The sequence below is a fragment of the Podarcis vaucheri genome, assembly GCF_965113315.1.
Source record: "Podarcis vaucheri genome assembly, chromosome: 12".
Taxonomy (NCBI): domain Eukaryota; kingdom Metazoa; phylum Chordata; class Lepidosauria; order Squamata; family Lacertidae; genus Podarcis; species Podarcis vaucheri.
The window spans coordinates 6345037-6370744 of NC_138750.1; the positions used below are offsets into that span (position 1 = coordinate 6345037).

Sequence of the window (25708 nt, forward strand, 5' to 3'; positions counted from 1 at the left end):
TGAGAACTTAGGCTTTGCACCTATGGCAGACAGGACCTTAGCCAAAAGTCTTAGAAGCAAATGGAAAGTGCATAGGACACAGCAGAGCCATATATATATTCGGGTTTTCTCAAAATAGTTAGGGAGCACATGACACAGCTGTGCAGAAATTGTCCATTTCTCCTTCTTTGCTTTACAAGATTAACTCTGGGCTTTGGGGTTTTGCTGAAAGGCAGTGAATGAGGTTTCCTTCCCACACCCTTCTGGTACTTTTGAAGCTAGGGGATTCTGCCCCTCTTTCTTACACCCTTTCCCTCTTATCCCCACTCCCCCAGGAGCCACCTGAAGGCATGACGCTCGTTAAAGAAGAAGGGGACAAAGATGAAAGCAAGCAGGAGCCTGAAGTGGTCTACGAGACAAACTGCCACTGGGAAGGCTGTTCGCGAGAGTTTGACACGCAGGAGCAGCTAGTGCATGTAAGTTAATGGCATTCAGGAGCTGGTTTTGAAAAGTATGTGACCTTTTCTGCAGGGGCAGGTTCTGTGACCCTTTGCTGAGTCAAGTTTCTTTGCAAACAGCATTGCGGGCTGGAGAGGAGTTTGAGTTTCTGCGAATAAAGCAAAACTCTGAGCTATAGCGTTTGACCTGTTCAGTCAGCTAAAGCTTAGTGTAAAATTCAATAAAGTCTTCAATAGAGAGTGTAATGGCTCTGATCCTGTAAGCCACAAAATACTATTTTGAATCAGAGGCTTTGATAGTTATTGAGTAATAGTAAGCTGGACATGAGTTATTATTAACCTCTTGCCAAGTTTGATTCCCCTCCCTTTCAAATGGGACTGTAACAATAGAAAGGGGAGACTGAGAAACGCCCCCCCCACACCCTAAAGGATTTGTGGTGCATTTTATGTATCAATTTTCTGTTGTGTGTGTAAGCTGAAGTGGATTACTTGGTAGAATAAGAGTACATTGTGTTATTGTAGTTCCCTTGGATGAAGGCAAAACCCCATAGCATTAGTGGCAGGAGAGTTAATACTAGCTACTTAAAAGTAAATATGTATTAATGAATCTTATTGTTTCTGCTTTCTTAACATACCTCCTATGATATCTACAATACAAGTGACATCCAAAAGTATGTAAAAGATGACATTCACACTTGAAAGTTGACAACCCAGGTGTTTCTTTAAAAAAATGTTCAAACACAATTTCCCAAACTTTAGCCAACTGTCATTGTTCACTACTGTGTCTCTGGGTTTTTGAATGCTCAGCAAGCAAGCCATGGAGTATAGGTGATTTCATAGGCATGTCAACATTTTACCAAAAGTCACTGTAACATGCAGTATATAATCTGAGTTTCCAGGTGAGAGTTACATAAGAACTAAATAAGTGATATTTATCTGGCCTCAGGTGTTATTCACTCATTGGTCGAAAGCATTAGGTGAATTTTATACAACATAGAAGCCAAGTAATATAATACTTTTTATCTCAAAAAAATGACATTTGTTTACCTGGCTTGCTGGAATGTGTCAGTTTGTTCTGTTTGCATCCTGTACTTCCTTCCCAAGAACTGAAAGCAGCACCTTAGATCCATAGAGATTTATAGACAAGTAAGTTGTTTTTTATAGAGATCTATTTTATTCCATTTGTAACTTTCTTTTCCAAGCTACAAGAGCTCAGTGTGTGGCCAGAGTCGCTGCCCTTTTATCCTCCTTGCAGCCCTGTTAGTCTATGAAGGGCAAAGTGCACAACCCTTTCCCTGCCTGCTGCTTCTCTGCTCCAGATTCCTCTTCCAAGTATCTTCCTTTCTTCTACAAATCAGAGAGGCAAGTCCTACATGAGTGTCAGCCTATGAAAGTCAATGCTATTACATCATGTTTTGTTCACTATAACACAGGTATCTTCAACATTTTCAAACCCAGGATCCACTTTTAACTCAAACATGCATTCGGAGACCTACTTCTTAATGTTCTACTATATATTTGCATGGTGGTTGTGACCCACCTTGGATCAGGCCACGACCCACAAGTCACAGACCAGCATTGTAGCATATAACATTTATTTATCTGACTGCTGCACTGCCCTTCCATACAGGAGCCCAGAGTAGGGAGGTATCATACCATTAGAACACCATTGCAAAATGTTCCACAAGAACAGTAAATAGCTAAGCACACAAGCATTAAAATGATTACAATTTGGCACCTGGGACACCTAAAGCCCCAAGTAAATAAATAGGTTTTTAGATGGCTCTGAAAGACCATCAATGACCAATGGAAACGTATTTCCCCAAGAAGGGAGTGTCAAAGTCTCCTAGAGCAGTCAAACTCACTAGAGCAGTTGTTTTCAAACTGTGTTCCATGGAAGCTCGTAAGGCTTTCTTTGATATAAAGCATGATAATAGGCCAACTTCTACTCTTCTAGGACGTTCTTTCCGTGGGCCTAATCAGTGCACTCTACAAATTTAGTGGGTGCTTATGGGTGGTTCCCTGGTTTCCTCAATCTACAGGTGTTCTGCAGCAGGTGACCAAATATATGAAGGTTTCTGCAAGGACAAAAGTTTTGAAAATCACAGCTTTAGAGTTTGCTGCACCAGCAAATAAGTGGGATGTGCCAACTGCCATCTCAATGCTGAATACCATGCCAGTAGCATATGCTGTGATTTTGTCATTTTTTTCCTGCTGTTACCGGAATCTTTCAGTAGCATTTCAGGTAATGCCATAGCTTAGATGTTAAAGGTCACATAGCTGGCAGTGGTCATCCTAGGCGGAAGGAAATGATACTTTTATTCATTGCTGTCTCAAGATTCTTAAACAGCATTTAAAAATGCAGTGTGGAGCCACCAGTTTCCAGTTCATATCCAGACTGTCCCATCCTGTGAGTGGATAAACAAAATAAATATACAGATCAATACAATAATGATCAAACCACTTAGGTAGTTTTTGACGCTGTAGCAATTTTCATTAGTTGGAGCGAATTTTCAAGTTCCATGTGCTGTTTAGAACTGAAATTTCTTAAAATGTTTGTGATGCATGCTCTAACAGGCAGTGTGTTAAACTATTCAGAGGGTCTGCCTTATTTATAGCACCTATCCATCCTTTCCCTCTACCACCACCCCCGCCCCTGCCACCAGCCTCCCTCTCCTTTACAGTTAATAGAAAGATTCATGATTCTTCATGGTTGTCTATCTAGTGTCTGACAGCACTGACTCCCCTTGCTAAAGCAACTCACTATCTATAATTGATATCCTTCTAAGGAATGGGGTGCTGACTGCAATTGAAGGGCTTTGCTGAAAGCTCTTAAATCCTGACAAGTTCTGCCCTTGTTCTGGTTCAGTCACTGAGCTACACTCTTGGAATTCCAGGGTTATTTGAACTTTGTGCAAAAGGGATGCATGTGTTTCACATTAGCAAATCACAAAGTTAGAGAGCAGAACTATGACCTGGACTGCTGGGTTTCCTGCCAGTCTCATTTACAATGCACGGAACCCCTAAAAAGATTACCTCCTTATATTACCAGTTGAATTTCTTTCTTTCTTTCTTTCTTTCTTTCCTTTTGAGAAAACCCTAACAAAAAGACCTTATTTATTTTTCAAACTTGGTTTGCTGCTGGGCCCTTAATCATTCTACTCTTTAATTAATTTCTTTGCCCACAAGATATTATAATTGGGCTGAGCACGTTAGTTTTAAGTGTGTGATAAATTCACTTCTGCGCCCAGAAGCTAATAAGATGCTGTATATTCCACCCCTTCCCTTAGTCTGCTTTTCGTTGAACCTCAGTTTTGTTTTTTTAATGCAGCTATCTGTTAGATTATACAAATTACTAGAGATTGGTTAAGTTAGGCATCAAGATAAGTGTTTGTTTAGGAAAATTGCCCCCAGAAGGAAAAAGACTGAAGTTACTCTTATGTATGAATACAATGGCAGTCAGAAATTTGAAACAGTGCTGTATTTCTTTGCTGTTCCTATGAAGGCTTAGTGATAACTGTTCTTTATTTAAAATACACTTGAAGATACATAATTCAAAGAAATTAGATTTATTTTTCTTGATGCTTTCCTATTGATTTTGTAGCAGAAAATTCCTTTCTTTGATGAAAGTTTGATTGCATAGTAGCAAAGACCAGAAGAGCAATAATTATACATCCAAACTCACAGATTTTAAGGCTTTAATTTTCCAACTTGCCTTCATCAGAGAGGCAGCGTGGCCCCATCCCAGCTCTGATTGTCATTTTTTGCATGAAGCTAGTGATTTGGGATGATGAGACACCTTTCTGTCCACATCAGACACATCCATGAAGTTCAGTGGGAAGTGCATGAAGATTTTCATATGCACCCATAGCAACTGTTGGTGTTAATGTGTGTTCACATATACGCACATAAATTCTAAAGTTTGTCACCAGGTTGCCAGCTTAGGACTGTTATTCCAATTAAATAAACCTTAGCTAATCAGTCATGAGCTTTAAGGAGTTACTTGGTTAATCAATTGATTTAAATTTGAATTTGGGTAAGTGCAATAGTGCTGAAATGAGACATACTTCCTTGTTTTTTAGATGGTGTCCTGTAACAGACATAAGTTTGTAGACAACACTGCTGTTGCGCAAGAAGAACAGACTTTTGCTCCCTCCTGCAGCCTTCCGTGCGCCCCTAGAAGCTGCTCCAGGCCAGAGAGCCACCCAACCAGGAGCAGATTTTTTTAGGGTGCATGCTTAGTGGTTTCTAGCGGGGAGAAAAGGAAGAGAAAGTCCTGTTGTGTGAGCAGACATTTGTTCAACTAATGCAACAGCAGCATTGGATACAACCCAACATCTTAGAAGCAGCATTGACTCCTATGTGAGGGAACGTGAGAGCGCTTTAAGATGGTGCAGGTGTTGATACAATATATTTATTGTCAAAAGTTTGCTGCCTGATTAGCTGAGAGCAGGTTTTTGCCCCAATTTACCATACTTTTCTGTGTATAAGACTATGTTTTTTTACTCTAAAATAATGTTCAAAATTTGAGCTCGTCTTATACACAGATAGTGCAGAGCGGGGAGTCCCCAAATCGGAGTCCCCCAAAATAGGGGGCGTCTTATACATGGGGGAGGGAAAATATGGTATATCTTTATGTTAAGTGAGTAACTGCTTAAAGGGGCAACACCCTGCCTAATCATAGAATCATAGAGTTGGAAGAGACCACAAGGGCCATCGAGTCCGACCCCCTGCCAAGCAGGAAACACCATCAGAGCACTCCTGACATATGGTTGTCAAGCCTCTGCTTAAAGACCTCCAAAAAAGGAGACTCCACCACACTCCTTGGCAGCAAATTCCACTGTCGAACAGCTCTTACTGTCAGCTCTTAATGCAAGTGTTTCTCCTTGATGCAGGTTTCACCTGCTGTGCTCCCTGGACCATTTGCTGGGCATTGTGGAATAGGTGGTGCTTAGTGTCTTCGGTGCATTGGGGTCTATCAATGGTGTCTGTGAAGGTCAGGGTCTGTGGATTCATGACCAATCAGCTCAGCTTTATTGTGAGGAAACTTGTACCAACAGGGCAACATCAACCAACAATACAACAGTGGTGTACTCATTGAATCTTAAGAGTTGGAAGATTCTATGATTCTATGTGGACACCTTGAATTGGGCCCGGAAATGAAGTGGCAACCAAGGCGGCTGTTTTAAAACAATGGGTACATGAGATCTAAATGGACCCCCGGCAGTAATCGGGCTGCTACATTTTGGACCAACTGAAGGTTCTGTGTCATCTTCAAGGGCAGCCCCACAAAGAGCATGTTGCAGTAGTCTGATCTGGAGGTTACCAGAGCATAGACTACATTGGCCAAATCATCTCTGTCTGAAAGGAGTCATAGCTGGTGAACCTGCTGGAGCTGGAAAAGGCACCATTCTCTATCTGAGCCTCTAGTGACAGTTGTTTAGTTTCAGCCTCAGAATCCTGATTTTGTTGTGGCGGGCTGAAAGACACCACTGAGTCCTCTGCATGCATTAGAGTTCAACAGGGAGGAGCTAAAAAACAAATAGCCCATAAACAAAGGATCTCAACCAATGTTGAATACAATGCAGTGGTACCTCGGGTTAAGTACTTAATTTGTTCTGGAGGTCTGTTCTTAACCTGAAACTGTTCTTAACCTGAGGTACCACTTTAGCTAATGGGGCCTCCTGCGGCGGTTCTATTCTCATCCTGAAGTAAAGTTCTTAACCGGAGGTACTATATCTGGGTTAGCGGAGTCTGTAACCTGAAGCGTCTGTAACCCAAGGTACCACTGTAATGGAAAGTGCAAAGCTATCCATATTGTACTAGCAGGCTTTCCACCTTCTAACCCCATCAAGACTCATAGAAAATAACATTTGGAAGTGGTCACGAAAGACTCTTACAGTTCTTGTTTCATTAAGATCGGAAGTGAGGCACCTCACAATTGAGAACCAAAAATGAACCTAAAAAATTACATTGGATGTACATAAATATTGTGTGCATGCAACTTGTTTATTTAACACTCACTGTATTGTGAATCGTAGTTATCTGGTTACAGTGACAGCTCTTTGTGGCATTTAAGGGGCCTTGTGCTAAGCCAGTACTTTTCCATCTCCCCCCCCCCCTCACTCTGGCTCACAATCTGAAACCCTCGAATGTCTGCTGGGAAATGAACTTGAGATTTTTAAAACTGGGAGTGTGCTTTGGGACACTGCTAGTGCTCCCCCCCACCACCAGCTGCTGCATGTTACACAGGAAGGTGGTGATGGTGAGGAACTGTCTTTTCAGAGAAGTGGGTTTGGGGTTGCTTCTCAGTGAGGAACCTCTGATAAAATACAATGCAAAATGAGTGCATTTGTATCTGTAACCATCAGTTTCTCTTCAATTAATTTACCCCCATTCATCAATCACCACATAATTCCTTCCTCATAAATTAAATTAAATTGAGGTTGCAATCCTTCTCTTCCCCAGCATTAACAAACAGAGGAAGTGCTTAATTTCTTTGAAATCAATCTACACATCATTTAAAGGGGGGGGGGGGAGGCAGAATTTTAAGGAACACATAGGAAGAAAAATCTTTCCCACAATTCACTCACACATTCCAACTGCTTGCAAAACAACTCATTAAAGAATAGGGGAGTAAAGACGTAGGACTGGAAGTGGACTGGACTAAACATCCCTGGCCCTCATTTTTATTCTTCATTTCTCATGCTAGATCACTTTGAAAGCACGCCAGTTGTTCTTAGTGAGAAGCTGTCCGCTCCACATCTTACCCCTGAACTCCCATCACAGATGTCTGAAAACTTCAGTGCTTTTCGAGTGAAATACTAATTAATTTAATTCTGGGTAGTGAATCCACACTTGAATAGGTTCTGGAATGGTTTGTAGTGCAAGCAGATTTTTGTTACTTCAGCTTTTTGTTTGGTAAGCCTCACTGAATTCAAAGGGCCTTGCTCCTGCTCAGACATTCTGGTTCCCACTGAAAGTATAACTAGGGGGTATGATTCCCTTCAGAGGGTGGGGGGTCTTATTGAGGTCATTCTTTCCTCCATTTTCCTCTTCCTCCTCTGAGCAGCCAGAGCTAGTGCCATTTATTTTCATAAGCCACTTTGGGGGGTCCCCCCCCAATCCAGTGGTGTACAAATTTTATGAAAGGGGACACAAATGTTGTTTCTGTTCCTCCTCCTTGCCAGCCAGCCAGCCCCAATAGCAGTGATTCATTGTTGGCTGCTGCTCGAAGCACCTTGAAGGTCACAGGGGATGTTGCAGATAGATGGCAGCCTCGTGCCCACACAGCTCTCACGATGTTCGCAGCCAGTGGGGCCCGCCAGACTGCAGTGGATGCCCTTGGCCACCTTGTTAAGTACTGCCGGGGGGGGGGGGAGAGCTTCTTCCAGGTGGGGCCCACCAGTTAAGTGTGGGGCCTGGAACAGTGATCCTGATTCACATCCTCCCTGTTATCACCAGCAAAGATGGCCTTTCATAAACTAGAAACAGGAGGCTGCTTCAGTGATTATTCTGTTCATTCACTCTAGGGGATTACATGGTGTTAACTGACCATCTTCTGTGCATAACAGACACAGAGGATGAGCATGTGAGCATGCATGTGCCTTTTCTGCATTTGTTGTATTCTGTGAAATTGAAATGTGCTGATGGTAATACCAACCAAATAGGATCTGCTGCTGGAGAATCCTTTTAGGGATAGTAGAATGACTAGTTTGCATGCCTTTGCTGGTGACTCCCAGCATGAAGACTCCCACCCACCATACAACTTCTATTAAATTGCTACCAGACCACCAGCAATGCCCCTTCCAGGATGCTCAGTAGCTTGGTTTACCGCCTATAGGACTACCAGGATGGAGCACTCAGTCTACTATAACTATATGGATTATTTTCAGAGGCCTGCACATTTAACAAATTTGGGATATATAGGAGAAATAAACATTACAGAAAGTAGCAACGGGGAATTGCCTTCTCAAGATTTTGAAGTATGTGCAGGTCCCACTCTCTGAACTCTCATTATGTGAAAATTCACTTATCTGAACATGGGGAATTTGTACCCAGTCCTCATTACACAAATGGCTGACTCAGATATCCGAGCAGCCAGATCTGCGAGAGCAGCTTTCCTTAATGCTGCATTTTATTTTGAAAGAAAGGCCAACGTTTTCCTACTATATACCTACATTGGCATGACCCAGTTGCCCTCCCTCAGACCTTCTTCCACTTCCGACCTGCGAGGTCCAAACTGGAAGCACCACCAGCTGTTCCTCCTCTGGCCACTGCTGCCATGACAAGACCTGCTGACTCTGCCCTGGAAGCAGCAAGGGCCATGCCAAGGAGGAAGCCCAGGCCCCCCTTGTCCTCTTCTTCATCCACACCACCCCAGTTGCCAGCCAGGCTTGCCTCCAATGTACTTTCCATTGCTTTTCCACTCTGGGGCAGCAGCTTCAGTGTTTCAGCCATAACTTGAAGGCAAATCTTTGCCCCCCCCTTTTGTGTGAGTCTCCCTCTCCGTCTTCCCTTCCACACACTGAACTATAATGTGGAATGTTTCTGTTAAAATATATATACAAGAAAATTGCATCGCAGACCTCTAACCCTCATCAAAAGTAACTGCGTAAGTGTTCTTGGTCTCAAGGGTAAGTAATTCCAGACGCGCCTCATGGTTGCTCTGCAGCTGTTTTGCATGTGCAGCCCATGACGACGCCAGCAACTCCTGGCACTTTCCCTGTCCCCTTTCAGGATGCATCTTTCTCATCAAGGCAAGCCGAGAATGTGCTTGTAAAAGGAATGTGCCTTTCGGGGTCTTGAGAGACAGCTAGCGCAACCACTGCCGGGTTCTGCCGCTCACTGGGGGAACGATATAAAAAGATGAGTTAAGTCAGTGGAAATGCTCCCATTGGTATTGAATAAAAACCCCACCCTGCAAGCTTCCTCCCATTGAGGTTTTGCATCTTTCTCCTAAGCGTGACTCTGGTGGGCTTTGTTTCATTTTGGTGCTCCTCTGCTGGTGCAATTCCACATAGTTACTGGTGTCTCTTCTGTGTATAGTGAGATTTGAGATGAATTTACAAGTTAATCCCCCCCCCCCCATTTGTGGGTGTATGAAGAAGCTTGATGTTCTTATCAGTTGCTTCAGTAGTGGATTTTTTTTTAAGGAGAGACCTCTGCAACTGGTTTTGCTCTGGGTGTTTTCAGGTGTCTGCTCAAAAATTGGCTGCACAGGTTAAAACGGACTGGGTGTTTCCTTCCAAATTCAGCATCTTCCAGTTGTATTGCTGCTTCTCAGTGCATATAAAATAAACTTCCCTGTGCAGGGGGACATGTTCTTACGTATGCAGTGTGAGATGGTCATGAATTCATGGTCTGTGTGCCTGCCATGCTGATAGGCAAATGCTGTACATGCAGGCACTAAGAATCCAGTTTAAATGTAATGTGGTCAAATAGAACCCCACACATGTAAATTTATTTTACACACCTGGCATCACTTAGGAGTTGAACCTTATTCTGAACACTCCTGTGTAGAACATGACTAATGAAAGAGAAGGTGTGAGGAAAACTGTAAATCAGATAGGACATTCTCAACTTTAGTGTGGCACTGCGTAAAACTCTCTTTCCCCCCTCATAAGTAGAAAATTGCAAATCCTCTAACTATGCATTTGCAATTTTACGTGTAAAATTTTCTCTTGCGATAGCTTTAGTTTTGTTATCAAAATTTGTACCTCACCAACAGGAAAACTGAACTATTGTAATTAGATGCTATAAAACAATATATAGCTAGTTCAGCATTCTTTATCATCTACTCTTTTTACTCCATCTTTCCTATAATGATTTTTAAAAGGAGCCATATAATTCCAAAAATAGTGAAGAAAAGTCTGTTTCATTAGGTAGCACTGAATCCATCAGAAAACTGCATTGAATTTTCATTGGGTAATAGTGAGACTTTCTCTGTCACGTGCAGATATAGTATTAGTATCCCCTTTGGAAGTATTGCCTGCAGAGGAGTTTTTCAACTGAACCAAGATTCCAAATGATACCTGAACATCGCTTATTACTATGAAGCACCCACCTTTGTATGGAGAAGTGTGCCCTCAGAAGTGGTTTAAAATAAGGGCAGACGAGTCTGTCTGTTTCTAGTCTCTTGTCACTTCCATATGTGTTCCTTCCTAAGCTTTTTCCATTCTGTTTCCATACAGGGTTTTTGGTGGTTTATAAAATCCACCCCAAACAACCATAAATTTGTACTTAGTATTATGACATCATCCTAGGGCTGCCATTAAAAAAAACCAGTCTTGTTTTACCCGTGATAACACTCAAAGCAGCTAAAAATCCCATGCTAAACGCCGCAACCACTGTGTGCACATTTAAAATGGGAACACAACATCCTTAGGAGCCAACAGGACGTGAAACATGCTGTAGATGTTCTTTTAATATCTTGTTTTATATATTTGTTGTAACCCACCCTGGAATTTTGTGATGGGGGAATGTAGTTTTTTTAAACAATAAATAAATTCCTCCCGGAAATACTGCACAGAATATGGTTGTTGCCACTTGGCTGTTGTGTCAGTCATCTTTTCCTCAGATGAAGGACAGCATTCTGTCGGGTCTCTTCGTTTCTGAGGGCATTTGCAGACCCACCTTCATTGTACACACAGCGGTCACGACCTTAGACAGCCCTTCGAGCTGCTTTGGAGTAGGTATTATCTGTAAAACAAGACTGGGATTTTTTTAATGCAGCCCTCAGACCATCTCTGAAAAATTCAGAGAAGTGTGATATTCCAACTTACATATGGGTAAGTTTGCTTTTTTGGAATACGTATGCATCACATTCCTTGAGCATCACTAGTTTAAGATGACACCTGACCTAACCAAGAGCATATTTCATCCAGACCTATGCTGCTCCTATGTTCTTTTAATCGTGATATTTATTGTTCAGCCAAATTTCTTTTCCGTGCAGTTCAGTTGACAGGGTGTGGTAAGAAAACTTCTCCCACATGCTTCATCTTGAAAAGAACAATTACTGTTTGTCCTCTAGTTGGTTTTAGCTAAAAGTATCATTACTGAGGCTGAGATCGCAGGATGGAGTAAGCAAAATGTCTGGATAAGTATATAAGTGCTCCTTTTTGTTATGAAGGGTTGGTCTTCTTCATATACTAATGTTAACTCCCATGCCTTTGAATTGGCAAAGAGCCCTAAGAATGTTCTGCTCTGAAGGGCCAAATTGCAGTCATCACTGCTAAAACGTTGGTACACAAAGTTGCAAGTTCAGTATTTTGTACACATAGGTACTTGGTTGCCTCATACCTCATGGATGTGTTAGTTCTGCTTGGGTAAATAACTGTTTAGGGTGCAATCTTCTGGCAAAGTCTGCACAAGCCCCATTAAAATGTAGAGGGAGGAGTGCAATAAGTTCCAGTCATTTCAGTCCAATTGTCCAGGACTTGCCTATAATGCATGGTTCCTATATTTCACGGTGTACGGCTGATGCACAGAATCCTATTTTTAAAAATGGCACTATGCCTGATTCGAGTTTATAAAATTACGAAGGGTATGAAGAACAGGAAGTAAAAAATCATTGTTATACTGGATCTCATAGAGTTGCCCAGTGGAAACAACAACAACAAACAAGAAAAGGTTCAGAACAGGCAAATAATATATTGCTTCATACAGTGTATAACTAACTTAGAAAATTCAGTTCCACAGGGCACAATGATGGCCATAAACGTAGATTGCTTAAAAAATTCATGAATTCACAGATTATATGAATGTAACTATAACTCAGTGTAATCTTCAGATCAGAATCAGTATACCTCTGAATACCAGTTAAGGGAATTAGGCAGTTTGAGGTGATAGTTGCCTTCTTGCCTTCTGCTGGCCATGGTTGGAAACAGAACGCTTGGTTAAATGGACTTTTGGTCCGATCCAACAGGATTTTTTAAAAGTTATTAATATAGTACACTGAGCTTATATGTGTATTTATTTCAAATTGCTTAGGCATCTTGTATAGCACGTTTGACCCTGAAGTTCACATTGTACTTTTGGCAGGGGTGTGTGTGTGGAAATTTGTTTTCTTTAGCTTCCTTGTGCCCTTTGTTTGTACAGCCTTTTAATAGAAGGATGCATCTGATCTTTTTATCGCGGTGTAATAAATCCAGCATTTTTCCTTTTTGGGAAACTTGCGGGCTGCTGTGACTTTTCTTCAAGGTGTCGGGTGTCTAATCTTGAAAATGAATGGGTGGTGTCTTTGTCAGGAGTGGGGAGCCGCGGTGGCTTGTAGTGTAGGTATGAGGTCTGCGTATCCCATTCTTGTGGTATCACCAGGGCCAAGATGCTGCAGTTCTTAGAGTGAGATAAAGTAGTCAGGCTGAAAATGAAACAAAGCTTTAACTGTATTCCTCCTTGTGTTTAGCAGAGATAAACTTCAGTGGAGTCTCAGTGCTGCCCCATTTGGCTTCTGGCAGCAGCTTTAATTGGTAAAATGCAGATTTTTTTTTTGATCAAGAGAGGATTATTCTTGTTATCAGTCTAGAGCATCTTATTTCAAGATGAAAAGGCTTTGCTGAATTACAGATGCCAACATTTTTACAAAGGGCTTTGGCGATTGACATCTCAAAGAGAAAGTATGATTTATTAGCCTATAATGGTACTGAGCATTGGGCTAGTTCCCACTGATTTGTGAAATTGCCTAATATGAATTGCCTTTCTATGTAATTCAAGCCTCAGGTTCCTCAAAATATATTTTGTGTATAAAGTATGAAACATTAGGTACCTGAAAAACAGCAGAGGATGAAGTAGAGGCGAGGTGGGGGGAATCTTGTTTCTAAATCCATCTTGGTTGTGGTTTTTACAGTAGTTTGGCTGATAAGCTGGCAGGGTAAAGATTAATAACGAGCCGTGTTGTTATCAGTACCTGCTTGTCGATCCTCTGTAACAGGCCTGTCTGTTCAGCATGGAAATTATTGATTAAATAAAAATTGCTATTAGATTGTGATGTGATCCATAATCGCAAACAATGGCGGACGTTCCACTTTCAGATCCTGAGCCATGCATCAAGTTTTCCCTTCGTAGTAATTTATATTGTGCTGACACCCACACTCATTAGCTTTTACCCTTTCCTACATGTGTCAAGAAAGCACTAAAAGACAGAACAGTAGTAGGAAATGAAGTGGCAGGTAAGAAAACGCTAAATTTTCAGATGGAAGAAGATTAAGCAGCTGAGCTATGTCCATCCATTCATTAGTTCCCCCGCCTTGCATTTTTCAGTGCCCATGAGACTCCACACTTTCCCTTCTCTTCTTGAATTCCATCTACATTCATAGATGTATATACATACAATTGCCTAAGTGCTGCTTTCACTGTTGCTCTCTTTCAGTTTGGATTGGCTACCTAATTCCAGGTCAGTATAAATCTTCAAATACTGAAGCATTAAGAATTCCAGGAGCAGATTTTAAACCAGACCACATGCTATAGCAGAGCTTTCCAAACTGTGTCACAACATGTTAGTGTGTTGGCTGCAGTGTGTTGGTGTGTCACGCGAATGCTCCCCATGCTCCTCCCAGAGCTGGAAAGAGGTTCGTTTAACCTCCAGTTTGCTAGTAAAACTGAATTACTGTGTTGCGAAATGATGCATGTCTAAAATGTGTGTCACTGACATGAATAGTTTGGAAAGCTCTGTCCTATATTGTTGGGGCCTTCAATTACATAGGGCTGATCTACAGATGCAGTTGAACTTTGAGCTATGCCATTTCAGACTATGATGATGGTGATGATCCAATTTGTTTAGTGTTCCCATTTGTTTTTAAGAAGAAAAATTAATTAATTAAAAAATGCAAACCAGAAAGAAATCAGGATCTAACACAGCCACACTCTATGCTTTGCTTTTTAATGCAAAGGAGCATTCAAGAATCTGAAACCCACCCTGAAGTCTGAAGTCACATAGTTTATTCTGCTCTGAACTCCAGTGTTACTTAGCTGCATGCGTAATATCAGCGTCATGTACTTCTGTTCAACTGAGCTTCTGATTTTTGCTCTGCATCATTGGAATTGTTCTGTGACATCCTATAGGGTTCCATCTTTCGCCCCATCCTATTTAACGCCAATTTGAAGCCACTGGGAGCTCATCATCAGGAGATTTAGAGGGAGGTGTCATCCATAAGCCAGTGATGCTCAGCTCTATCTCTCCATTCGATCTGAATCCAGAAAGGTATTTTAGGTGCTAGACTGGTGCATGGAAGCAGCGATGGCCTGCAAATGGGTCAGTAAATCTCCTCTGACTCCTGGTAAGACAAAGAGGTGTTAGATGTTCCAAGTTCTTGGGCCTGAGTGGTAGAGAGATTGCCTTCCCTGGAAAGAACAGGGCCTTAACTTGGGTATACTCCTGGATCCAGTATTGTCAGTGAAGTGTATTGTCAGGAGGTGTTTGTTTTCAGCTATGACTAGTTTGCCAGCTAACTTAGCATTTGTAACACTAATATGAGTGCCAACACAGGCGTTTTAGAGCAGGGGTTATGTGAGTTCTAAAGGCAACTCCAGCCAGAAATCTGGTCATTGCATTTTGAACCAGATGACGTTTCTGAGTCACCTTCAGTCGTAGCCCCATGAAGAGTGCGTTGCAATAATGCAATCTGGAAGTTACCAGAGCATGGAATGCAGTGGCCAAGTAATCTCTGTCCAGAAGGGGCCATAGCTGGCAAACCAACAGTAGCTTGAAATAGGCCCTCCTAGCCACTGAGGCTACCTTGGCCTCAAGGGACAATGTTGGATCCAGGAGTACCTCCAAGCTATGAACATTCTCCTTGCTGCCCTGTCTGGAACAGGCAGTTCCCCCGCCTCCTGAACTTGGAACACATAACACCTCTGTCTTTTCAGGGTTCACTTTCAGTTTCTTGGTCGGCATCCAATCTTTCACTGCCTACAAACACCTGTGTGTCACCTCCTTGCAGAAGATGCACCTCTCTACCCCAGCTTTTTAACACTTGGTGTGTGTGTGTGTCCGTCCACCCTATTCTTCCAGCTGCAGTTGTTTAAACTGATTTCAGTATTGTATATTTTCATTGTTGCAACCCTCCTTAGGACCTTACGACAAAGAGCAGACCGTAGTAGGAGTAGTAATGATAGTTTTGGTTGTTACTCATTATTTCAAGTGCAGTCCTTTACCTGTGTACAGTCTGGGATATGACTCTTCAATTTGGGCGTAGACACATTGGAGTTTACATGCTTAAGTTCTATTCCAACTTGACAAATGGCAAGCCTAGACAATCATAAAGTTGGAAGGTCACCTGGTGCCTCAAAGATCACCTGGTCCAACACCTTGCTAGTGCAGGAAACTGCTGATGGGCACTGCACTTCTCCCCCATCGCAGACTCTTAACCTCAGCCAGACAATTGCCACTCCTTATCCTGGCAGAGTAGTAAGCATGGACAGAGGAGGACAGATCCTCACTCCAAATGAACAGATACATGAATGCTGCCTTAGAGACGTCTGGCCAGTGTTCCATCTTGATCAGTATTGTCTATTTGGAGTGGCAGGAAGAAGCCTCCACCAGGCCTCTTTTCTAACAGGTCTGAACCTGCAAGTTGCGTGTGAATCCAAATGCTCTCCTGATCATGAGGCTTCATTCATGGTCCCACAGAACATGATGGATGATCTTTATTTCAAGCACCACAAACTCAGATTCTTCCACATTAAAAAAATACAATTTTGATCTGGCTACCTGGGTGTACATAAAGGGGCAGGCGGACAGCACAGTTCAGTATCTGGTTGGTCTTCTTGCTTGTTATTTTGTGCTGTGAAGAACTTTCCACTAAGCCATGTGGATGTTGATTTGGATAAATGTGGGAGTTTGGAAAGTTTCACATTCTTATTTAGAAACAGAATTTGCTCAGTTTCCCTGCTTTGTTCCATCAAACCACGTTATATGTTGGCTCATGAGATTAAGTAGTTTGTCTCTTCTAATATAAAATGATATAAAGCAGTTGGAATATAGAGTTACATTTTAACTCAAAGAGCCTGCTGGTAGAAACCTTACTTCTGTGCTGTTTCCAAAACTCAGTGTTGTACTGCAGAGAAAATTCTTTAAAAGTACTGTATATTTACAGTAAAAAGTTCCGTAGTTTAGGCAGTATGTTACGATTTTTGTGTATTCATTTCCATGGCACCCCCACCCCCCCACCTTCAACTTTTTGGCTGCTATTTATTCCTAGGGTACATTACCACATACCAAAGAAATTGAATTTATATTGTGAAACTGGAGCAGCAGAAAATCTGTTTTATTTTTAGTCAACACGCTGTAGCTATTCAAAGATGTATGTTAATACTAATTTGACCAATAGAGAAGAAATCTCATATCTGACGATCCTCTGATTGCAGTGATCAGCATGTTTGTGGCAGCATTCATTAGTTTGGCAAGTGTGGCAGAATTGTTTGGCTTAGTTCCCTATTAATGCTATTCCTATTCAGTAGAGTTGCTAACACAATACGTGAAAGGTATTGCACTGGCACAACCTTCCCCATCAAACTGAAAAGGCCTTTGAGAAATTCAAAAACAGTCAGATGGTGAAGGGCTCTGCTCCCATTTATTCCTCTCTGCCCCAGGTTTGTCTTGTTCATTATGGTGCTACACAACTGCTCTCAAAATGGGTATTGGGAACTAACAACTGGTTCATAGTCACATGGTCCATCACTTGGGGCTGCACCACAAAAGCCAGAATTCACACACACACACACACACACACACTCTTATTGGACGCAGAAGTCCATATTGCTTAATATCACCTACAACACAGTGTTTTTCACTGAAGTCATTTCATATGTTCCTCTTCCAGTCATCGAATATAGAAAAATCAAATGGCATACATGAAGTAGCCCTTAGTATTACCAGTGGATGATGGAAGGAGCTATTCATTTAATGGGACGTGGGCTACAGAATCATGTGGTATGACACTGCAGCAAAGGTTATCATTAGCACTTGGGTACCACTTTGAAGAGGAAGACACACGGGGAAATATTTTTATTTATTTTTTACAATTAATTATATTTTGTCTGTGTGATAAAATCCAAGTTCTGACTCAGAAATGAAACCCCTGGTTTTCCTCTTGTGTTTTCCGGTAAACCTGTGTTCACAGGCAGATAGGCCTCCGCTAGAGTATCAAGTCTTTTTCCTCACCGCAAGTTTAACAACGGAGCCGGCAAACTATCACAGATTTCTAAAGTTGAACAGAGAAGATGATTAAGAGGCTTGGCATGCAAAGTTAGGTTCCAGTGAGCAGGGACAGAGAAGCACAAAGAAATCCAGCCTGCTGGGGGTGGGAGAGCTGGAATGAGGGGGAGAATTAGTGAATGAGTTAAGTGTGATTCCAGTCCCAACTCCATAACTCCTGATGTCCAGGCCCCCTTCCACCCATCAGCATCCACCCCCCCGACTGCCCACCCACTTAACTTACAGCTGGTGGTGAGTGGGAGGTTTCTGTCCCTGAAGTGATACTACAGCAATGAGGGGGGACAGGGGGGCTGTGATGAGGTGAGGATTACAAGTGACCGAGGTTATGTTCAAGCCAAGGAATTACAAAGTTTGGAAACCACTCAAGGCTAGGTGTACTTTACTCTCTGAACTGCACCCCTTGAGCCTCCTTGTTGTGTGGAAACTCTGACTTAGTACTTTGGCCCACTGCTGAAAACTTGAAATTCAGGACGATTTCCGCAGAAGTCATTAAAATGTCAGCTTCCTCTGTTAGCCCTTGAGCTAATAACAAAGCAGCACAACATCCTGCTCTCAGAGGGTTGGGTTGGGGTGTCTTTAGTTTCAGATTGTGCAGAGGAGATTGGGGAAGAGCAAAAGCAACAAGCCAGTTCAAGCATCCGTGCCATTGTGATGGATATGACTGGTTGGGTGGCCAGACCAGTCGCCAGACCTGGAATGTTTATTCTCTAACCCAGGTTCCACAAAGTCAGGTATTGGAACATGGGGTTTGGGAATCTATACTATTGACTCGCCAAGGGTAGCAAAGCCACATTTTTAGTATTTATGCATGCCCTGGCCAATCACGCTGCCTGCTGGACACAAGTGCCAGTCTTGCAGAACCACCTCTCTTCTTGCCTGAAGAGTTCTCTGGGGCCTGAGCACATGGAGTTGTCCTAAGTAGCTTTCTTGGCCAGGTCCTGGCCATAGATCATGAGGACTTTTAGCTCAGGTCCCATTTCCTGTGGCAATTGCTGCCTTTCTGGCCTACTGCTTTGCTCTTAGCAGACTTTCAGTACTTTTCCATGTAGACGTGTATCTCAAGTTAAGCAACGTGATCTTACTGGAATGAAAACCTTCCAGTCTTTCAATACTCTACTAGCAACCTCTCAAAGCCTGCGCAAACACCCACAGACTTAAAATCTAGTTATAGGAATCCCTTTCAGGCTCAGCCAGAAAAATACATTTATTTTGCATGTATAAATACTGTATATAATTTATCAGAGATTAAAAGGAACGACTGTCTTTATTTTTAAGATTAGATGACTTCCTCTCTGCAGCTCCCCAGTGGATTGAGCGTATGCCCTAAGCGTAGGTCCTTTCTCGTGGGTCAGGAATGTAATAAGGCAGGTTTTCCTCTCCAGGATATTGTGTCTGCCTCACTGTGTTTAAATTGCTACAGAAAGAGCTTCGGCAGAGAATACAGTGTTTTCTTTGTACAGTGGCCAACAATTGATGCATCCTTGGGGACTTTTCTGTCTTTAGCATTAAAATGTCTATGGTAGACATGGTTAACCTATTGATGGGTGATGAAAACACCAATAGGATTGATTAATAGGCCATCCCTTTGAGACAGTAATGGTAGCAGTGGATTAAGTAAGGGTATTTTAAACATGGTGAGGTGAAGAACAATAATCTGTGCTCTGTGGGAGCATTGGAGCCAAAGGAAGACCAATCACTGCTGATGTGTACATTAGCATGTTTTCATTTTATAATGAGATGTGCAGACAGAGATAAAGGCCTTCAGCTGTACCATATAAGAAAGCATCCAACTATTGATGGCTGGGCCACTTAGCAGTTTGAAACAGTTACAGGTAGGTAGCTGTGTTGGTCTGCTGGAGTCGAAACAAAACAAAACAAACAAATAAATAAATAAAAATTCCTTCCAGTAGCGCCTTAGAGACCAACTAAGTTAGTTATTGGTATGAGCTTTCGTGTGTATGGACACTTATTCAGATACACTGAAACAGTTTGTTTATTTTTTATTTAGCTACCTCCCGTGCCCATAATCTATAGAAAATTATTCTATATTTAATATGTGTCTATTGAGCATATTAAAGTTAAGGATTCAATACGCTACATTTTAAAAAAAATATAAGGCCAATATGTTGAATTCTATGGAAGATTTATGCATGGAGTAATTTTAGGGGCCTATTCAAAGCACATCTGGTACTACCCTTGCCTTCTTCCCACCATAGACACAGCTGCCATCAAAATTCAAAGCTGCTTTAGCAATTCCTGCAAGGTGAAACATCTCAGCATTTTTTTGGGCGGGGGGGGGGGAGCCCAAAAGAAACACCCAAGAAATTTCAAAGGAAGCCAAAAGAGTAGCAAAATTTTATCAAGAGAATTTTGGACTTCTGTATTCAGATCCCTCAAAAAGGAGTCATGCAAGCTGCTCATCTGCTTTTCTTATTTACTTCACTTTACTAAAATGTTAAAGGTAAAGGTAAAGGTACCCCTGCCCGAATGGGCCAGTCTTGACAGACTCTGGGGTTTGTGCGCCCATCTCACATCTATTGGCCGGGGGCCAGCGCTGTCCGGAGACACTTCCGGGTCACGTGGCCAGCGTGACAAAGCTGCATCTGGCGAGCCAGCGCAGCACACGGAACGCCGTTTACCTTCCCGCTGGTAAGCGGTACCTATTTATCTACTTGCACCCGGGGGTGCTTTCGAACTGCTAGGTTGGCAGGCGCTGGGAGCGAACGACGGGAGCGCACCCCGCCGCGGGGATTCGAACTGCCGACCTTTCGATCGTCAAGCCCTAGGCGCTGAGGCTTTAACCCACAGCGCCACCCGCGTCCCTACTAAAATGTTAGCTGGCATCATATGGCCCAAATTAATGCTAACTTCAGCAAACTGAAGGGGCTCCAGTTAGAAAAATACCACACTCGGATTAATCCTTTTACTCCAGTGCGAAGGTCTATGCATCACAGCAAAAAATGCTCATGACCCACAGGCCAGTTTTACTGCTCAGGTTGCCTACTTGGGGGGTGGGGAGTTTATCTGGGGCCAGTGTTTTGGAAGCGACTTCTTGACTGCTGTTTTGCTCCATCCTTCACTGCAAGGATGGGGAATGTGTGGCTCTTGTCCTCCAGACGTTGTAGGATTACAATTCCCATCATGACCAGGGGCAGGGGATCATGGGAGTTGTAGTCCGACAGCATCTGGAGGACCACATGTTCCCCATCCCTGCCCTGCTGAGTCACCTAAGTGGCCTGACCTTCAAAGATTCATGGGTTGGGGAATGAAGATGGAGGAGGCTAGACAGCAAGAAAGGACTGGTAGAGAAAGGGGGGCTTCAAGCAAGAGGTCTTTGTGCAGTGTTCTACCCTTTGCAGAAGAACTCATTATTCATGACATTAACAATTCCAAAATATCATAATTTGCTGATAGCTTCCATCAGTGTAAGTCTAAGTACCAAACGCAGAAATACCATGTTGTCTCTCTCTTTGGGGGCTGTACTGTTTTAGGATATAAGTGGATTGTTTCATATTTGATTTTTTTCTCTAAGTCAAAAAGTTTCTGCACATAGAAGACACACGTGTCAGGGGAAATAGTGGTCAGAACCCTTTTCATGGAAAAGGAACCTCCTGCAGTCAGGAATATTTTGACATTGGGGCGGTGGTGGGGTATTCAGACATGCAATTGAAGTACAGGTGACTCTCAATTTATGCTGGGGTTACATTTTGGAGTTAGCACATAAATTCAAAATTGCATATAGTGAAAACACATGGCAGGCGGGATTCCCAAAATCTCCCCCCACCAGACACCCTCCCCCATTTCAACCCTCTCTTTAAAAATTAGACATTTTTTTTGCCAAGTGAATGCACACAAGTTAAACTTGCAGAAGTTGCAGAAGTTGAGAGTTACCTGTACTGTACATACTGAAGTGTAACATTCTGAAGAAGTTCTTATTACCCGATTTATTTGATCATTTAGATCAGCCATCTGTGGTTATCCAAAGGTTTATCAACTACTTACCAGCTTCTGGGATGAATAATATTGTTTTTGTATCTCATACTGTGAAATCAACTGCCCAGTCTGTTTATGGAAGTACTGTAGTTAAAATTAATACACAGAAAACGAGGAAGAGTGCCAGACGAAGCATGCAAAAGCATGGATATGCCATAGTGCTTGCTTTTCACGATGTGCTAATAAATAGGCCCTGCTTATCCCTGAGTATTTGAAGGAGCTTAAAATATTATGGCACCTTATGGATTTGTAAAGACTGATGCCTCCTAACAACCCGAGAATGGCTTAAATCCTTATGTCATTGTTTCAGCCACACACAACTCCATGTTTATGCTGTGTGGATGTTGTAGTAATAGATTATTACTGGATGGGCACACAGGGATTTGCCTGCTTCTGAGTTAGGGGAGTTGGAGAGCCTTTGGCTCCAGCCAGCGTTCCCAGTGGTCATGGATGATGAGAGATGTAATGCAGCAACTTCTGGAGGGCCATAGGTTCTCCACCCTGAAATTAGTCTGTTGTTGTTTATTAAACATGCATGCTCCCTTCATGCGAAGATCACTGGGTGGTTCACAACATAAAAATACAAAATAAAAGTACAAAATACAAATAAAACAAAAGCAAACCAAGCCAATAACCCCCCCCCCACACACACATATTTAAAAGGCCATAGAATGTTTATCTGCCCAATGCCTGGTTGAAGAGAAACGTTTCCTCCTGGCACCGGAAGATATGTAATGAGGGTGCGAAGCGAGCCTCCTTGGGGAGGGCATTCCACAAACACGGAGCCACCACAGTTTTCAGTATTGTAAGTTGAGTTTGTGTTCCGAATGTATGCTTGTGTGAGGACATTATCATAGAATTGTAGAGTTGAAAGGGACCCTGAGGATCATTCCGTCCAACCCTATGCGTTGCAGGAATCTCAACTAAAACATCCATGACAGATGGCTATCCAACTTCTGCTTAAAAATCTCCAAGGAAGGAGAGCCCACAAGGGAGTCCATTCCACAGCTCTTAGCATCAGAATTTTTTTTTCGTATGTTTAGTTGGAATCTCCTTTCTTGCAGCCTCTTGTAGCCAAGACATTGGTTCTTGTGAAAATGAACTAGAAATTGTTCAAAGTTCCATTCCCAAATGAAAGTTCACCTTCCGCTTATAAGGCAGTTGTGGGAACGGCTTTCAGGTGCAGTTCAGAGATTTTTGAACTGGTTCAAACTAGTTTGTTCCCAGCACTGAATTTGCTTAACAGGCTAGAATTTCCTTATTAGAGCAGACCAAAGCTTCATCTAGCCCAGTGCTGCTTCCAGAAATGACAGGTTAGATGCTTAGGGAAAGTCTCCTGCATCTTGTATTTGGAGCTATGCACCCTTCATGGGTCTGACAAATGTCAAATGACATATTCTCTGTGAATTTGTTGAATCCTCTTTAAAATGTTTTGGTTTTTTTAACTGGCTGCAAATTCTATAAGCCTGACGGTGTGTTGAGAAGTACTTCCTTTAGACTTTCTTGAACCTATTGTCAGTCAGCTTCATTAGATTATTTTTGCCCCAAAGAGGCAACAAACATGATGAGCTGCGTAGTACATACAAAAGAATCCACACACCCTCCCTCCCCCAATAATCATAAGGCACAAAATTAAATTTTGTTAGGAGGAAAAAATCCTCATCTAGTCCCTGGAATGTGACATTTCATGGGTATAATAAGGTTAAAAACATTATAAATTGAAACTCTCTAAATCCTTATTATGCTCTGTACTAAAGCTTCTGTTTTACATAATACTCTTATTTCAGAAGGCTCTTTGTTTTTGCAGACTAAAATCTAGCCATTCTCTCCCATAGCGGAGACCAAGGGAGTCAAAAACACCATGAAAAATCCAAAGGTAATTATCGGAATAAAAGAACCTGGAAGTAGATCACAGACTTTGGAACGTTTTCAAGGGAATTCTGTTGCAAGTTTTATGTTGTTTGAAATATTGCATGTTATTTGTGGCAACTTCATTCTTTTATACATGCTCTTTCCAGAAAGGTAGCTCTCAAATTGTAGAAAGGGAAACAGAAAGGGAACCAGACTGCATGAGGAGCCTCACAACAAAATGCTGTCTGCTTGCGTGTCTGAAGGTCCAACCACCACCACCAAGTTCTCCATTCCCAAGCAGGAGGTTGCACAGAGTGATTGAACAGATGAGAATTGGCTGCCAATGGAGCAAGAGACAGGGCTGGCTGGCTGGAGGGCAGTCCTTTTCATTCCCCCTGCCATCCAGTTTCCAGTTGTTCTCTCAACAGTCAGCCAGAATTCTGTGGGTTTTGAGCATGTGCCCTCCTCATTGTTGCCCCTTAGTGATTTCCTTTTTAAGATTCTTTTGATACGTCTGAAAACCTCATGGTTACCCTGAGTCTATTGATACCTCCCTCTTATGCTTAGCTGTTGCCATTTTGGTGCATAAGCAACAGCACAAGGAGAATAGAATCAGAATATAGGATAACACATTGCAGGTTGTTGCAGAACAAAATGTCAGCTGTAAATACATCTAGGATCTCTTTAGGTCCATGCATATAGGTAATGGCTGTCCAAATGGAAGTATAGGTGGTTGTTGGGGGAAATGCTCCTAGATGCTGCTTGCTGGTTTTTGTTCAGCAAAATGATTATAGTAGACCTTGGCCCATTTAGACACCTGGGCCTTCAGTAATGTGTTCTGTATGGTGGGGACTGGGACCAGGCACAAGGAGTTTATATGCTTGGGACAGTGTTGCATACAAATGCCCAATATGTACGAATCTGCCCAAAGGGTTGGAAAGGTCACAGGCATCTAGTGTGCTGTGCATATGTTTGTATTCATGTTCACTCACCTATAGGCCTGAAAGCATGATGAGCGCTGCAACCCCATAGTCACCTTTGACTGGACTTAACCATCCAGGGGTCCTTTACCTTACCTTTATATGTGCTAGGGATTGAGCTGGAGCCAGACTTAACCATCCAGGGGTCCTTTACCTTACCTTTATTTGTGCTAGGGATTGAGCTGGAGCCAGAGGAGTCATAGGCTGTTTCCTTATACCAGGTTAGCCTATTTCTCCATCTCACCCAGTATTGTCTACTGGGTCCCATCTCCTGATGCTTTTAACCGCAGATGCCAGGAAGTGAATCTGGGAACTTTTGCATGAACAAAGCATGTTCCTGTTTAGCCCCTGCTAAAGGAAGAGGAGGGAGGATGGCTGGAGAATGTAGACAGTGATCCTGTTACCTCTCACATGGCTGATCCAACACTCTGCCATTTGAGCTAACTCACCCCTGTACCAAGACAGAAAAAGAGCTTAAACTAGAGGCAGGTGTGTGGCAGGAAGAAAGTACTGCTGTGTTAGCTGGGCAAAGATCACGGTACGTACTGATACAGGCCTGGCCAATGCAAAGGCTTTCTGCTACCTGATAATCTTCTGTTTGGTTCTATGTTTGGTTTCTGATGCCAGAGAACTTAACATTCTAGTATTCACTAAGAGCACATTGCATCTTCTGGCCCCTGGAGAGGAGCTCTTTTTATTGCTGCACTATGCTGAGGTAGGAGTCTTGGTTGACCACAAACTTGACATGAGCCAACAGTGTGACGCGGCAGCTAAAAAAGCCAATGCAATTCTGGGCCTCATCAATAGGAGTATAGCATCTAGATCAAGGGAGTAATAGTGCCACTGTATTCTGCTCTGGTCAGACCTCACCTGGAGTACTGTGTCCAGTTCTGGGCACCACAATTCAAGAAGGACACTGACAAACTGGAACGTGTCCAGAGGAGGGCAACCAAAATGGTCAAAGGCCTGGAAACGATGCCTTATGAGGAACGGCTAAGGGAGCTGGGCAAGTTTAGCCTGGAGAAGAGGAGGTTAAGGGGTGATATGATAGCCATCTTCAAATATATAAAAGGATGTCACATAGAGGAGGGAGAAAGGTTGTTTTCTGCTGCTCCAGAGAAGCGGACACGGAGCAATGGATCCAAACTACAAGAAAGAAGATTTCACCGAAACATTAGGAAGAACTTCCTGACAGTAAGAGCTGTTCGACAGTGGAATTTGCTGCCAAGGAG

At 42.6% G+C, this 25708-nt stretch overlaps 1 protein-coding gene across 5 annotated transcripts in view; it reads left to right on the forward strand.

Moving 5' to 3' along the window:
- Positions 1 to 25708, forward strand: part of GLI3 (GLI family zinc finger 3) — a 235289-nt gene that overhangs the window by 188322 nt on the left and 21259 nt on the right. For all 5 annotated transcript variants that reach the window (XM_082192711.1, XM_082192714.1, XM_082192712.1 and 2 more), the window contains one exon: positions 315 to 455. In XM_082192711.1, the coding sequence (XP_082048837.1) occupies positions 315 to 455 (141 nt within the window). The remainder of the gene's footprint in view (positions 1 to 314; positions 456 to 25708) is intronic.